This window comes from Mytilus trossulus, chromosome 8 (assembly GCF_036588685.1).
Source record: "Mytilus trossulus isolate FHL-02 chromosome 8, PNRI_Mtr1.1.1.hap1, whole genome shotgun sequence".
NCBI lineage: Eukaryota > Metazoa > Mollusca > Bivalvia > Mytilida > Mytilidae > Mytilus > Mytilus trossulus.
In genome coordinates this window covers 76958967-76976411 of record NC_086380.1, presented here as the reverse complement: position 1 = coordinate 76976411, position 17445 = coordinate 76958967, and the positions used below count along the sequence as shown (strand labels likewise).

Below are 17445 nucleotides of genomic sequence, written 5' to 3'. Positions count from 1 at the left end.
AAGAGTTTACAGAATAAATAAGAATAGGCACGTTAAAGAAAAATAGAAAATAATTGACAAACAAAAAGAAATTTTCATAGGGTGCTTAGAATAGTCAGGCCCCAATACAGATTCTTATAATTAAGTGACGTTTAGTTTAAACAGATTTATTTATAGTGGATTGTGAAAAAAGTTTTGCAACTTACAAATGTATATTAATCCCTTTCCATTTTGCGGGTGCGAGTGCTGCCTTGTAGCGGCACTAGCCTACTCTTTTTCGAAATCTACAAGGGTGTCTTTAACGTACAATTTATCGTCCCCTTCCGACGGACTATTATCGTTTCCTCAAGACCATACTCGCAAATAGTGTCAAGGGAGAGCCGAAAATCCATCCCTGAAATTTTCATCCCGGAACGGGAATCGAACCAAGAACCTTTGTGCCAGTACATTTAGTCCGATGCACTAACCACTTCACCACGGCTCTCTTTTCATCTCGCGTTCTTCATCAAAAAGTAAGAACTTGAAAACTAAAATAGGAAACAAGTTTGACAATTGGAAAAAAGTACTATAAGACAGACAATACATGTGCATAGTTATACATTAAGACAGTTCACATTAAGTACTACCGTGAATTCTTATTATTCTAACATCCTTATTTGTTAGCAAAGAATTTCAAAACAATCATGATACACTGCGCCTCATCAATTTAAACAAATCTTTTATGTCAAACTTGTTTTTCATAATGAAAATCAAAAACTAACAATATAATTATAATAATATATTCTCTTCGAATGCATTTTTAAGAGACCGTTTGACGTTAGAGTCTGACTCATATCAAAACGAGTGAACTTTTCAAATGTTATGTTACGCACTTTTATTTTGAACTTTTAGTTCGTATCTTCTTTTCCAATGGTTGCATGTCGCTGTGACGGAAATACAACGTCTCTGATTTATTTATTTTTAGTAGTAATCGGTCCTTCTTTTAAAATATTAATATATATTTTTTGTATCAATAGACAACTTTCGAGTTCATCCGTCACCGGAAAAAACTCGTCAATTATACGCGCCTTTATCATCGTCATTTGTGCGTTTAGGGGCGTCGTCACTTCCTTCCAATGTTGAGCGAGTGGTTGGAAAACTACAATTCTATATTGTACGAATTATTCGGCAAATTGAAATCTCAAAATTGACAACCAACACTGCTGTCATTAGGGAAATGTCAGTAAGTACCTACATAGCAACCATTATTTCTAGTTTATCCTGCACTAAGACGATCACTAAGACGCTTGATGAACGTAAATAGTGCAGGGATACAGGCGAGCCCCTCTATCTGGTAAATGACGTCATAAAGGCGTGTATAATTGACGAGTTTTTGCCGGTGACGGATGAACTCGAAAGTGGTCTATTAGTACGTTTCAATACATGCATATGTATATACTTTTTATTATACGATTGACAGTTACGAAACAATGAATAATACATTATTATATTATATTGACAAAACATGAACCCTTGTTCACACTCAACAATCGATCATAGTCAATTTTATCTGTCTTTAACTGGTGTAAAACAACTTTTAGTTTACACACTATAACAACAAAATTATTGTGGACGCAAGATGCAAATATTTGTTCTCATTTGTTTATTGGTTATTATTCCAACATGTATCTCACAAGGAAACAGAACAAGAAATAGAGCTAACCAAGGTAGGAAGACCAGGATCAAGTTAAGTTTCGAATTCTGTAAACCTTAAAACGCTCAAATGACAAATGTTTACTTCTTTATTGCTACAGAGAAATTTAATTTTGACAAATTTAACTGTGTGATTGAATGGCTTTCTTTCACTCTTCATTCCCCTGAAGTTTCAAAATTGCAAGTTCTTACAATTTTAGAGAAAATATTTTTGATTAGCTAATAGGTGTTTCAAATGCCTCTGGCAGACATGGTTTTTATTAGATCGGAATCTAATGGAAGTCACGTGTAAAATTTGTTTGTAATAATTCAAGATTCAAAGTTTTATTAAGAGTCGATATTCAATAAACTACATAAACACAAGCTCTAGTGAGCTTTTCAAATCGACTTAATAACAAAATACAATTCACACACACAACACAATACACACATACAAAAGTAATGGAAGACAAGTTTTGGTTGTAATTGACCAATGACGATTTGTGTAAGATAGAAAGAGAAGTATATATACAATATGTTTTCCCATCGGGTTTTAATGAGAGCTATGTCGATAATCTCAATGCAACTATTTAATCCATCCGAGTAAGTCAAATGAGTGTTTAACTCTCGTTTATCAGTCCATTTCAAAATAGCATTTCACAGATATCTAAATAGTTTTGATACCCTATTGTTTTCAAAATAATAATGTTTGTACGATAAAAAAAAATTAATCAAAAATACCAAACTCCATGGAAAATTCAAATCGGGAAGTCCTTTATCAAATGACAAATTCAACAGCACAAACACATCAATTAAACAAATTAAAAACGACTGTTATATTCCTGACTTGGTGCAGGCATTTCCTTTTGTGGAAAACGGCGGAATAAACCTGGTTTTATAGCTAGCTAAACCTCTCACTTGTATGACAGTCGGATAAAATTGCATTACATTGCCAACGATATTTGAACAAACCAACAGACACGACAGGTACAAATGTCAAAAACAGAAGCACAGCAGCCAACCTTGTGTTACCAAAATATTGATTCTATTAAATATGTACAATAGTGTATACTTTGTTTATACGCGAAGCACGCTTACACGCATAAAAACGAGCTTGTTCAACCTCATTCTAGAAAAATGTAACTTAATCTGACCATAGACAGATAGAGTGTGAACAAAACAAACAGACATAACAGGTTGAAATTAAACTTGACAAAAGCACAATAACACATAGGTGGAATGCATAAGTACCGAGTCCCGTCAAAACTATTACCAAAACTGGAATAAGCAGTAAAGGTATATGTATAATTAGTGTGTCTTTGGAAAAGTGTGTAGTACCACAAGTTTACACAGAGCATAAAATTCTCTCTTCCTCTAAAATATGATACCCCCCCCCCCCCCCCCCCACCACCACCACCACCACCACCACCATCACCATCACCACCACCAACATTTTTCAAGAACTTAATTTTGGATGAAACGAGTCTTCAGATTAGCTGACAGTGTTTTGTCTATCAGCGCATAGACATAATTGTGTCATGTGACCGTGATGTCATACACCGGTTATACAGTGTGCACCACATTTTTATGTTATTTCTTCATAAGACAGAAAATACATTATAGTCGTTCCTTAAATAGATAATTTATATTTCGATTAATTTGTATTTTCAGTAGAACAAAGTAATTTTTTCCTGTGTTGTTTATGTTGTTTAATTATTATTTTACAGACACCAAGGCCGACAGGAGACAATGTCGGGATTGCAGGCGATTCTTTGAAGGGGATAACTTTCAGCTGTGTCTTAAGTTATTTTGCAGCAGTAAGGTTTTTAGAAGAAACTATATTATATGAATTATTTGAATGGGTTCTCCATTTCGGCACCGAATAAACAATAATTGCGAGTTAAAAAAAAAAGTATATAATAGTAAACTTTTTCAGTATGAACTGTAAAATCTACAATAAAGATTACCTTTTTTAGGATTAAAAGAAAAGTACTGAATGAAATTCACTCAAAAAATATTTTATTTTAGGGATTTACATTTTAGAATACTATAGGATTTTTACTTTATCTGTACTTTTTATAGGTTTCTCTTGATGAATTTTGCCTTTTATTCTCTGCTGTATAAGCATCCCACTATTCTCTATTCTTACATTACCAACCGTACGAGGGCTGTATAGCCAGTAATGGTCGTTAAACAATTCAATTTCTTGTATACTTACACCACCATGTATGTTGAACTGATATTGCTATTAACTTACAAGAACACTTCTTTATTTCAAGGACATTCAAACTATTCTTTTCCTTATTTTTTATCTCACAATTTGGTGTTTCAGGTTTTATAATATTTTATTCCTTTTATCATATGAGGTAGGAAATGACATTGTTTCGGATCTTTTATAAAACGTTAGTCCTTTAATCGTATGAGACAATGTAAAACAGTTTAAACGAAAAAACTAACGGCCTAATTTATGAACAAACTAGAGGCTCTCAAGAGCCTGTATCGCTCACCTGACTCTATTTGGTTTTGTGAAATCATATAAAAAAGATTAAATTTGGCTACAAAGAAACAACACTTGGCCAGCACCACATAAAGGAAAGGAACATTCATGCTATGTTTGGTTTCATTCAATTCAGTGGTTCTCTAGAAGAAAACTTTTTGTATGCATTTTCAAAAGGGCCCTATGTTAAACTAAGTCCCCCATTGGCGGCCATCTTGGATGATGAATCAGCTACAAATAAACAACACTTGGTCAACAACTCATAAGGAACATTCTTGCTATGTTTGGTTTCATTCTATTCAGTGGTTCTCTAAAAGAAGTCATTTGTATGCATTTCCCATAGGGTCCTATGTTAAATTAAGTTCCCCGCTGGCGGCCATCTTGGATGATGGATCGGCTACAAAGTAACAACACTTGGTCAGCACCTCACAAGGAACATTCATGTCATGTTTGGTTTCATTCCATTCAGTGGTTCTCTAAAAGAAGTCATTTGTATGCATTTCCCATAGGGTCCTATGTTAAACTAAAACCCCTGCTGGCGGCCATCTTGGATGATGGATCGGCTACAAAGTAAGAACACTTGGTCAGCACCGCATAAGGAACATTCATGTCATGTTTGGTTTCTTTCCATTCAGTGGTTCTTTAGAAGAAGTTAAAAATGTTAAATATTAACGTCGACGACGGACGACGAACGCCAAGTGATAATAAAAGCTCACTTGGCCCTTCGGCCAGGTGAGCGAAAAATGAACGAAAAACAAATATGTTACACACAAACAAACGACAAGTTAACTACTGAATTACAGGATCCTGACTTGGAACAGGCACATACATTCATAACCCAGCAGGCACTCAACGTTGATTCAACGTTGAAACAAGGTTGTTTCTCAACGTTGAAACAATGTCAAATTTATGTTTGATTTTGAAAATTGGAATTAACGTTGACATTTCAACGTTGAAGTTTCAACATCCATTCAACGTTGATTCAAGGTTGAATAGTAGTTGAAAGTATATTAATGAAATTAATTATTAAGCTGCATACACATTTTTTACCTGCTCTCCATATTTTGCTGTTGTTAGATGGTAGGCAGCCTGAGTGTACACTTTTTTTAATGTGTTTTTCTCTCACCAAGATACATATAAACCAAATAGATAAGCTAAATGGGAAACATCTAAATAAATACATCAACTGTTACTGAAACAACATCCCCGACACTACAGAAAGGATCTCCAAACAGAGAGGAAAGAAGATGATGAATATATATAGTTCTAAATAATTCTCACAAGTTGAAAGTAGTTTTTTTTAACGACCAACAAATGTTAAGCCCTTCTTAAAAGAAGTATATCCCAAGAATCATGAAGACATAATAAGATCCAACTTGTGTTCAGGATGATTGCAATACTTATTACAATAAGAAGTTGCTGCATGACTGCTTACCACTCACGGGCAGACAAATCTCCACAAAAACCAAAGGTCCTTGACCAAATATGTTATGTATATATAAATATAAATATTACCCTCACACCAATAATTGGTATAAACCATTAAATGAATACATACTCAGGAACAATATAAAATTAAGTAATACAATCATATTTCTTTTGATACAATATTTATTTTATAAATTCATTTGTTATCTTTGTCTCTGTTTGTCCTTATTGCGTGTCATCATTCTTCCACCGCTTCGAGATATTTCTGCGGTATTTCCCAATGACATCTTTATACTTTTGCAGTATATTTAACCTCTGGAAAAAATCAGATTATAATAAATATAAATTGTTTGTCGTGAAAAGATATCTTAAATTTGAGCCTCTTTCAATTTGTTCCTAGAAGCATTAAAAATAAACAAAACCATAAAGACAAAGCACATATAGTAATAAGGTTTCTTTAATAAAAAATATATACATTAATGTTTACTATGATTGTTTTACATTGTCTTATCGGGGCCTTTTATAGCTGACTATGCGGTATGGGCTTTGCTCATTGTTGAAGGCCGTACAGTGACCTATAGTTGTTAATGTTTGTGTCATTTTGGTCTTTTGTGAATAATCTCATAGGCAATCATACCACATCTTCTTTTTTATATTGTTAGTTTTTTGTTAATGAAGAAGCTCCAACCTGAGTTTTGTAAGACTTTGGGTTTAACTTAAACAATGAAAACACTTTACCTATGATGGTTTTTTTTTATTGATGACTGCCCAAGTCCATTAACATGAAAAAATTAGCTTAAGTCGAATAGTTCAGATTTACAGATAAACATACATGTAATATAATATATGGTACATTTTTTTGTATGTAAGGATTACAAAATTAGAATAAACAACAGATAAATCTTTGAACACAAATGGTATAAAGTTATACAGACAAAAAACCTACCTTTGATGATTTTAAAGACTGGCATTCCCAAAACTTTTTGATTTTGCTCCACTTTATGCATTACAGCCAATGATTTGTTTGATAAGAAACTGTAAAATAAATAATGCATGTTATGATAATGGACTGCAAACCTTCAGCGCAAGGCTACCTACACATTAATGTAAACAGGCGTCAGAGATCACCTGAAGATCAGATATCATAAGTGTCAAACTGTCAGACTCGTTTTAAAAAATAATTAAAATAGAATGAATTTTGTAGAAAGATTAATTAGGTGAAAAGTTATCATAATTTTCTATAGTTGTCCTCTCATAGACATAGCGTGAAATAATACTATTTTTTTTAATTATTTAATGTAATGTTTTTGTAAAATTAAGTATCAATTTTCATCACATGATCGTTCGAATTCAATACTTTGTTGTCCAGTTGAAATTTATAATCTCAAAAAGTATGTGGTTTACCAAGCCTTAATGTTAAACTAAACGAATCGCATATATATATACATGTAATAAACATGTTTGGAAATTTACCTGAGCACAATAGTCAATAATGTAAACACTTGCTTATCCCCCCTTTTTTTCTTTTTTGAATCTTTAAGCATAATAAATGTATCAATTTTAACCTTAACTTAAATATGAAACTAAATTTGCTTTTTGCATTAAATGCTCTTAAAAATAGCATAACTGGAGGAAATTATATATATGATGGCTCTTCCACGTGTTCTGATCTGTTTGCAATGTATGTTGACATTATATTTTTCTCTGATTGTGCAATATGGATACTAATTCAGAGTTTCTAAACACAATTCATAAATATGAAAAACCGTGATAGCCACATACAAACATCTACATACCATAAATATGCGTGATAAACGGAAAGTTTCTCTGCAACCTCGTCCTTTGTTATTCTTTTTGAAATACAGGAAAGACGCGTTTAAATAATGCGCATGGGCAATCCGACTTCCTGTTCAAATCCCGCGAAAATATGAATGAAAGAAATCGCGATCATTGTAGATAATTGCTATTTGAAATTTCTTTACATATTATCCTTATGTTCCAATTAACATCATGTGAAATAAAATAAATAACCCACATTTCTTATTCCCTAGAAATTCAGTATCAAGACTTACCCCCTTTTTTCTCATAACGTGACACAACTCAAGTTTAAATAGTCACGGATCAATAGTTAATTGGTACTATACTGTTTTATCAATGTGAAAACGAAAATTCTATTTCATTCTTTTCTTTATAAGTGTATACTATTACGGTTGTGCATGTATTACCATTTGATAATTCTTTTTCTTTATATAGGCCTACCCGATGAGTAAATAAGTTAACGTTGATTCAATGTTGAATCAACTTTCGAATTTCAACGTTGAAATTGTCAACGTTAATTCAACGTTGAATATTTGTTTATTTCTCAACGTTGAAAATGTTACGTTGTTTCAACGTTGAATATACGTTGATCACATTTCAACCTCATTTCAACGTTTATTCAACGTTGAGTGCCTGCTGGGAATGTTGTTATAACATAAACATGTTAGCGGGATCCCAACCCTCCCCTTACCTGGGACAGTAGTATTACAGTATAAAAAAAAGAACGAACTATAAAAATCAGTTGAAAAACGCTTAACTCATTAGATGGACAAATATACAAGTGGACGTGGATGGATTCTTGTACATACCAACAACAAAAAGACACTATGCAAATAACCATTTAGATGCAAATCGATTGACTTAAATCGACTGTTTAGAATGATTCGAAGTTGCTAGATACAATAATACAATTTTGGATGTAACACGACTTCATGATAGACTCAATTGTATCATGTGACCGCGACGTCATCAACGTTTTTATCATTATTTTCTCCTTTTTAGAATATAATTATAAAGAATGACTAACATCATGTTTTCTGTCTATTCGAAATAACACAAAAAATGTGGTGTACACTGTTAAATAACCACCTACCCATGTTATTAAGTGTGCATCACATTAAATTTTTGATTTTATTTCTTCGTAAACTTTAGTTCATTATTAAAGTAAATCCTGAACTATTTTGCTATGGCATGTATTGAATCGGATCTAGCAAACGTACTGTCAATCTTTACATGCATATCAAGCTGGCTTCTTTAACTTTCCACAGCTGACATGACCAGAAAGAGTTTGATGTAGTTGCATAATACAATAATTTAATTTTGGATTTAACCCGACTTCTGATTGACTGAAAGTGTTTTGTTTATCATCTCATAGACACAATTTAGTCATGTAATCGTGACGTCATCAACGTTTTTATCATTATTACCTCCTTTTTAGAATATAACTATAAAGAATGACCGTAATACTTTTTTCTGACTATTGAAACTAACATAAAAAAATATGGTGAAAACTTTTTAATAACCCACTACGCGGGTTGTTCAGTGGGCATCACATTAAATTAGTGCTTTTATTACTTCGTAGACAGTTCATTATTAAGGGCATACGATACAGTTACAGGGGAGGTAATGACGTTGCTAATGTAAAATGTTATTTTCGCGACGTCAAACTATGTCATATCTGGAAAAGATGCATTTTTCGACTGATTTTTACCATTCAAACTGATTTAATTTAAAAAGGAGTGCATGGACCCCATTTTTTTAAAACAGTTTTTTGTTTTATTTTGCAAGGAGATTATGTGACTCAAATTTTATAAAACTGTAAATAGCGCATTTTTGGGGATTTTGATACACATGCAGCAAAAATGACGTTTTTTCCCTCTATTCATGAACATTTGATAAATATGAGTTATGTCTGAATAAAATTGCATACTTTTTAATGATACTTATAAAATCCTCAAATTACCTGTTATTTAACAAAAAACAATTTGTGTTTATCTTTTAAAACAAAAAAGTTATATAACTCTTTCGAAAATGAAAACACGGATACAAATCTGAATTTTGAGCAAATATACAAAATTTCGACCTCATATTACTTAAAAAGTAGCACATGAAGGTATATTTTTTCATTACATATTTAATTTAATCAGGTAAAAAATAGCCTGTATGCAAATTTCATCAACTTGTAAATACAAGTTCAAAACTGTATCGTATGCTCTTAAAGTAAATCCTGAACTGTTTTGCTATGGCATGTATTGAATCGGATCTAACAAACGTACTGTCAATCTTTAATTGCATATCAAGCTAGCTTCTTTCAAATTTTCACAGCTGACATGATCAGAAAGAATTTGATTTGTAGTTGCATAATACAATAATTCAATTTTGGATTTAACCCGACTTCTGATTGTCTGAAAGTGTTTTGTATATCATCTCATAGACACAATTTTGTCATGTAACCGCGAAGGCATCAACGTTTTTATCATTATTACCTCCTTGTTTAGAATATAATTACAAAGAATGACTATATTTTTTTAGACTATTCGAAATAACACAAAACATATGGATAAAACTTTTTATAATCCTCTACGCGGGTTATTGATTCGTTATTCAGTGGGCATCACACCAAATTTTATATTTTATTTCTTCATAGACATATTACAGTCAATCCTGAACTGTTTTGCTATGGCATGCATTAAATCGGATCTAGCAAACGTATTGCCAATCTTTAATTGCATATATTAGACTAGCTAGCTTCTTCCATATTTCCACAGCTGACAAGACCAGAAAGAATTTGAAGAATGGTAAAAGATGCAGTTCTTGTACTAAGTTCAGGGCCCAGAAAAAACAACAAACGTGTCAGGCAGTGTTCTGTTCAGTACCTAGTACGTAGAGCGATCTTTTTATCATATTTTAATTACATTACCATAGAAGATAATTCATTTGCTAATCTCACTGACAATGACAAAGTTATATATATATTACTTAACTCATCAACACCAACACAAGTCAATAAAATAGGATCCTTCATTAAAAAGTCAATGGAACTGAGAATAGGGGGCCTTTTAGTATTTACCTGAATTAGTACATATGCAATAATAGTGCATAGACTTGACATATAGACAATAATAGTGCATTGGCTTGACATATCAACGATATAAGGATGAGGCTTAGAAACAGGGAAAGCGAGGCTATGCCGAGCATTTTCCCTGTTTCGTGCCGAATCCTCATATCGTTGATATGTCAAGTCAATGCACTATTATTGTCTTTATACTGCAATCTAAAAAAACATTTTCAATTGATGTTTAATGTGTTAATTTTATTATTTGATTTAAATATTGAGAAACTCCCCCTTTTATAAAAAGGCCTCATATCATGCAGGCGGAGAAATATACAACACAATGAAATATACATTTCCTAATGAAACCCTTAATCGATGGTGACGGAATTATTGTTTGAGAATGAACTAAAATATCACCAACAAGCATAAAACATATTGATTTAAGTAAAATATTTTTTTTTCTCTAAAAATTGTAAAAGAAATAAGTTTGAGTCGCTGTATACATTGGAAACAAGAACAGGTTGAATAGGTCGTATGAATAATTAATTACAATTTCGGCAATTTTTATGTAAATATTCATGAGGAAAAGTGATATCAGGTCAGTGACTGTATATGACATAGAAATATACAGTCAATGCATTTTGACTGCTCAAATAGAACGAGTGCAGTATAAATCAACGATATAAGGGTGAGGCTTAGAAACGGGGAAATGCGAAGCTGTGCCGAGCTATTTCCCTGTTTCGGACCGAATCCTTATATCGTTGATATGTCAAGTCAATGCACTATTATTGTCTTTATACTGCAATTTATACTGCAATTTAAAAAAAAACATTTTCAAGAGTTGTTTAATGCGTTAAGGTTATTTATTTGATTTAAATATTGGGGAAAATCTCCTTTAAAAAGGCCTCATATCATGCTCGTGGAGAAATATACAACACAAGGAAATGTACATATTTACCTGTTGAAACTCACACTCGATGGTGAACGAAATCGTACGAGTATGGCGTTAAATATCAATCATAAGTATGAAACATAATTATTTATAGGTTGCAAACAAAAAATATTAACAAATGAAATATGTTTTTCCAATAATTGCAAAAGAAACAAGGTTGAGTCGATCCACGCACCGTTGCATGCATTGGAAACAAGAACAGGTTGAAAAAATCGTATGAATAATTAAATATTATTTCGGCATTTTCTATTTAAATATTCATGAGGAAAAGTGATTACGGGTCAGTGACTATATATGACATAGAAATATACAGTCAACGCATTTTGACTGCTCAAATAGAACGAGTGCAGTATAAATATGTATAGTACGTAACTTATTGTCTTCATTTGTTTTTGTTGTTGCTATATGTCACAAACTGCAAAGTTTATATGACAATAAAACTTTGATTTGAATTGAAAAGAAATAATGTAGTGTTTTAGCAAACTAATTAAAGGTTATGGTCGGAGAGGGTGAGGTGTTCAGTTGGGAAAGCAATATGTTCGGGGAGAGAGAGGTGTTCAATTGGGAACGCAATGTGGTCGGGGAGAGGGAGGTATTCAGTCGGGATCGAAATGTGGTCGGGAAGAGAGAGGTGTTCAGTTGGGAACGCAATGTGATCGGGGAGAGGGAGGTGTTCAGTTGGGAACGCAATGTATTCGGGGTGAGGGAGGTGTTCAGTTTGGCACGCAATGTGATCGAGGAGCGGGAGGTGTTCAGTTGGGAACGCAATGTGGTCGGGAAGAGGGAGGTATTCAGTCGTGAACGCAATGTAGTCGGGGAGAGGGAGGTGTTCAGTTGGGAACCCAATTTGATCGGGAGAGGGAGGTGCTCAGTTGAGCGCAATGTATTCGGGGAGAGGGAGGTGTTCAGTTGGGAACGCAATGTATTCGGGGTGAGAGAAGTGTCTAGTTGGGAACGCATTTGTAGTCGGAGAGAGGGAGGTGTTCAGTTGGGAACGCAATGTTGTCGGGGGGGGGGGGGTCAGTTGGGAACACAATGTGTTCGGGGTGAGAGAAGTGTCTAGTTGGGAACGCAATGTGATCGGGGAGAGGGAGGTGTTCAGTTGGGAACGCAATGTATTCGGGGTGAGGGAGGTGTTCAGTTTGGCACGCAATGTGATCGAGGAGCGGGAGGTGTTCAGTTGGGAACGCAATGTGGTCGGGAAGAGGGAGGTATTCAGTCGTGAACGCAATGTAGTCGGGGAGAGGGAGGTGTTCAGTTGGGAACCCAATTTGATCGGGAGAGGGAGGTGCTCAGTTGAGCGCAATGTATTCGGGGAGAGGGAGGTGTTCAGTTGGGATCGAAATGTGGTCGGGAAGAGAGAGGTGTTCAGTTGGGAACGCAATGTGATCGGGGAGAGGGAGGTGTTCAGTTGGGAACGCAATGTATTCGGGGTGAGGGAGGTGTTCAGTTTGGCACGCAATGTGATCGAGGAGCGGGAGGTGTTCAGTTGGGAACGCAATGTGGTCGGGAAGAGGGAGGTATTCAGTCGTGAACGCAATGTAGTCGGGGAGAGGGAGGTGTTCAGTTGGGAACCCAATTTGATCGGGAGAGGGAGGTGCTCAGTTGAGCGCAATGTATTCGGGGAGAGGGAGGTGTTCAGTTGGGAACGCAATGTATTCGGGGTGAGAGAAGTGTCTAGTTGGGAACGCATTTGTAGTCGGAGAGAGGGAGGTGTTCAGTTGGGAACGCAATGTTGTCGGGGGGGGGGGGGTCAGTTGGGAACACAATGTGTTCGGGGTGAGAGAAGTGTCTAGTTGGGAACGCAATGTGATCGGGGAGAGGGAGGTGTTCAGTTGGGAACGCAATGTATTCGGGGTGAGGGAGGTGTTCAGTTTGGCACGCAATGTGATCGAGGAGCGGGAGGTGTTCAGTTGGGAACGCAATGTGGTCGGGAAGAGGGAGGTATTCAGTCGTGAACGCAATGTAGTCGGGGAGAGGGAGGTGTTCAGTTGGGAACCCAATTTGATCGGGAGAGGGAGGTGCTCAGTTGAGCGCAATGTATTCGGGGAGAGGGAGGTGTTCAGTTGGGATCGAAATGTGGTCGGGAAGAGAGAGGTGTTCAGTTGGGAACGCAATGTGATCGGGGAGAGGGAGGTGTTCAGTTGGGAACGCAATGTATTCGGGGTGAGGGAGGTGTTCAGTTTGGCACGCAATGTGATCGAGGAGCGGGAGGTGTTCAGTTGGGAACGCAATGTGGTCGGGAAGAGGGAGGTATTCAGTCGTGAACGCAATGTAGTCGGGGAGAGGGAGGTGTTCAGTTGGGAACCCAATTTGATCGGGAGAGGGAGGTGCTCAGTTGAGCGCAATGTATTCGGGGAGAGGGAGGTGTTCAGTTGGGAACGCAATGTATTCGGGGTGAGAGAAGTGTCTAGTTGGGAACGCATTTGTAGTCGGAGAGAGGGAGGTGTTCAGTTGGGAACGCAATGTTGTCGGGGGGGGGGGGGGGTCAGTTGGGAACACAATGTGTTCGGGGATAGGGAGATGTTTAGTTGGGAACACAATGTGATCCGGAACAGGGAGGGGTTCAGTTGGGAACGCAATGTGATCGTGTAGCGGGAGGTGTTCAGTTGAGAGCGCCAAGTGATCGAGGAGCGGGAGGTGTTCAGTTGGGAACTTAATGTGGTCGGGGAGAGGGAGGTATTCAATCGGGAACGCAATGTGATCAGGGAGATAGAGGTGTGCAGTAGGAAACGCAATGTGTTCGGGGAAAAGATGGTGTTCAGTTGGGGACGCAAAGTGGTCAGGGAGAGAGAGGTTTTCAGTTTGGAACGCAATGTGGTTGGGGAGAGGGTGGTGCATGTCCAGTTTGAAACGCAGTGATCGGGAGGTGTTCAGCTGGGAACGCAATGTGATCGGGGAGAGGGAGGTGTTAAATTGGAAACGCAGTGATCGGGGAGATGGAGATGTTCAGTAGGGAATGCAATTTGATTGGGTAGGAGAGGGAGGTGTTCAGTTGGTAACGCAATAAGATGATAAATCAAAGGAGACACTCTTCTCTAAATAAGATCATAGTTCTAATTGCTGAAAATTTATTGTTATTTGGTTCTTGTTTTAAATTGCTTGATTATTGTTTTCTCAACTTTCCTAAATTACTGAACACAGTTGAAGTATCCCGGTATTTCAGACGGTTTTACATGTATGTCTCGACCGTCTCACTATTTTGAATTCATGCATGAAAACAAGAAAACATATTTGAAGTGAATTTAAGCTGGTTGTTATAAATAAAAAGTAAAAGACAAAAGAGTTAGGATTCCTTTATTCTCCAAACAGGGTTAAGTAGTTATAATTTTTCAAGGATTTCCAGCCGAGTTTTTATTTCGTGTAAAATTGGTGTCAATTTGAACTTAAGTTACCAAGAGAAAGGATAAGTAAAATTAAGAAAAGCATATGTCTAATAATCTGCATTAGACATCCTTTAATTTGATTACTAATCGCCTACAGAGGTTGAGCATAGCTTAGAATATTGCCATTCATTGACTCAGCCTTGTAAATTCTATTTCGCTTCTCTGTTTGTATCAGCAGTATATTAAAAAGACAAACTTGAACTTTATAGTTCACTAGAAATACATTTATGTTTCGCTTTGCAGAATAAGATACTTTAAATTTATTAAACAAAACGCTTCATTTTCTGCTTTGAAATACAGTTCACATTTCTTTCCCTGCCTTTACAGGCGCAAAAGGCGAAATACCCTCTAGACGAGCTCGGCGCATCCCACGTTGTAAGTGAGTTTGAAACATTCATACTGTATCATTGATTCGTATTCATTCAATTAACATTGTTATTTTATAGAAAACTTGATGCGTTATGTATAACATCCCTCCTGTTTTCTTGCTTATATATTTTTATTTATTGTGGAAGGGGGCGCTAGGCATTCGCAGTATATATGCTTGTCTCGAATAAGTTGTTTATGGTACAATCTAATGGAATTTATACAAACATTTTGTACCCGGGTAGTATCCAAGTATTCTCAGTTTAAGTATCTTAATATGTCACATTAGTGATGCTGAAATATAGAAGCATTTTTGAAAAAAGCGCATTGCAGTTTTACATGCCCCATTTATAGGCATTATGTTTTCTGGTCTGTGCGTCCGTCCGTCCCTCTGTCCCGCTTCAGGGTAAAGCTTTTGGTCGTTTTTGATGAAGTTGAAGTCAAATCACTTTGAAACTTAGTACACATGTTCCTTATGATATGATCTTTCTAATTCTAATACCAAATTCAGAGGTTTGTTTTATCTCATTTTCAACTGAACATAGTAAATGAAAGCGCGGATGGGGCATCCGTGTACTATGGGCACATTTTGTGTTTCATGCAGGCCGACAAATGAACTGTAAGGAATTAAATGAGCGAAATGAAAGACAAGATTTGCATTACTCTGAAAACAGTATATCTCGTATATGTTCTTACATTACTCCACTTTTATTTTTGAATGGTCATGTTTAACGATGTAAGTAAAGGATGAATATTAAAAATGTACGTACAACGTATAACACACTAGCACAAACTGATAAGGAATCTGACATGAACATGCTAATTAATGTCTTAAATCAGGATACTTTAAATTATTTATTACGCTATCAGTGTTCTCAAATTGGATTATTTGATATTTTTCATGTCAGAGCCTTTTATAGCCGACTATACGGTATGCGTTTTTTCCTCATTGGTGAAGGCCGTTCAATATCGATATTTGCTTATACATGTATCCTTTTTATTTGAACTTTGGTAAATAGTATCTGCCTTTTTCTAATCAATAACAATCATAAAGCCTCGTTTTTCATTCCTTTTTCAGCTTCTCTTGATCCGACCACATTTAGGAGAATAGCCACAGCTTTTACAGTGGACATGTTGTGTCAATATTGTAGGACAAGAAGGAATCGTAATTGTCTTCGAAAGTTTGCTTGTCAACGCTAAAGAGAGGATCAACGTGCATGCATACACACATAGATATAGGAAGATGTGGTATGTGAGACACATTGACACATACATGTGGATAGAAACAAGTGCCTGTGTTTGTAACATGTTATATTATCGACTACAAAACATGGAACTATTATAATGAAAGCTTATCAGAATATTGTGTTTGATCCCATTAATTTTGCATAAAATATAATTTAAATGTGTTTTAATTTTAAGCGATTCAACTGTTTATTTATATAGTATATGGCTTATCGATTAATTAAAGGTATTTTCTTATTTTGTTCATGTATATGTTCATGTTGTCAACGAATTTTAAGGGACATTTCACGGATGTAAACTAGTACATGTCAATTCAACAATGAGCAAAGGTATGGTGTCTATAGTAAGACATGGATAATTCTTGTTTGTGTTTATGTTTAAGTATGACCCCCTTGTATACAAACAGATCGATTTACTTTTATAACAGAAATAACACTTAATAAACTTGGTGTACATGAAGCACTTTTCTTGATTAGCATCCTCAAAAAACGAACAAACAGAAAAAGGATGCAAAGACTGATGCACCAAGATCCAATGATTTTGAAGCATAACACAGCAGTTTGAATATATGTACCAACGAAATGCAGAAAATCCTTTTGGAGATTGAGTCACAAAAGTATGATGAAGGGCTTCACGATTCTGACTATCCTTGTTATTTGGAGAACTCTTTGTTGCTAGCAGATCTTAGATCAGAACTCTTTCTATTTAGACTTAACCAATGTAGAGCTTATATATATAGCTCATTGTCAAATCACTTGTGTGTTATCAACAAAAGTGCACATACTGAAATGTCTTGTCTGCTTTACTTATGATTCAATTTATAATAAAATTCTATACTACGATGGATTTTGTATAAACATACTCGCATAATCTTAACAGTATTATTGATCAATGAAAGCGAGGTCAAGGTCAGATGAACTATACCATACAGACATGTACAACTTAAAATCATTCCATACACCCAGATATAGTTGTCATATCGTTTAAAATAAATAAGAAACCAACTAAACTACAAATCTTATCATTGAACAATGAACCATGAAAATGA

General features: G+C 35.5%; 1 protein-coding gene and 1 long non-coding RNA gene across 2 annotated transcripts; one reads left to right on the top strand and one right to left on the bottom strand.

Moving 5' to 3' along the window:
* Positions 1-1554: 1554 nt before the first annotated feature.
* Positions 1555-16634, top strand: LOC134682137 (uncharacterized). Its single transcript, XM_063541716.1, has 4 exons — positions 1555-1685; positions 3378-3467; positions 10162-10272; positions 16231-16634. The coding sequence occupies exons 1-4, from the start codon at positions 1598-1600 to the stop codon at positions 16350-16352; spliced, it is 411 nt and encodes a 136-aa protein (XP_063397786.1). The 5' UTR covers positions 1555-1597; the 3' UTR covers positions 16353-16634.
* LOC134682135 (uncharacterized) lies at positions 4986-7512 on the bottom strand. Its single transcript, XR_010100802.1, has 3 exons — positions 7372-7512; positions 6522-6610; positions 4986-5890 (listed from the first exon to the last, which is right to left on the bottom strand). It is a non-coding gene; the product is annotated as an uncharacterized LOC134682135 (long non-coding RNA).
* Positions 16635-17445: the final 811 nt, after the last annotated feature.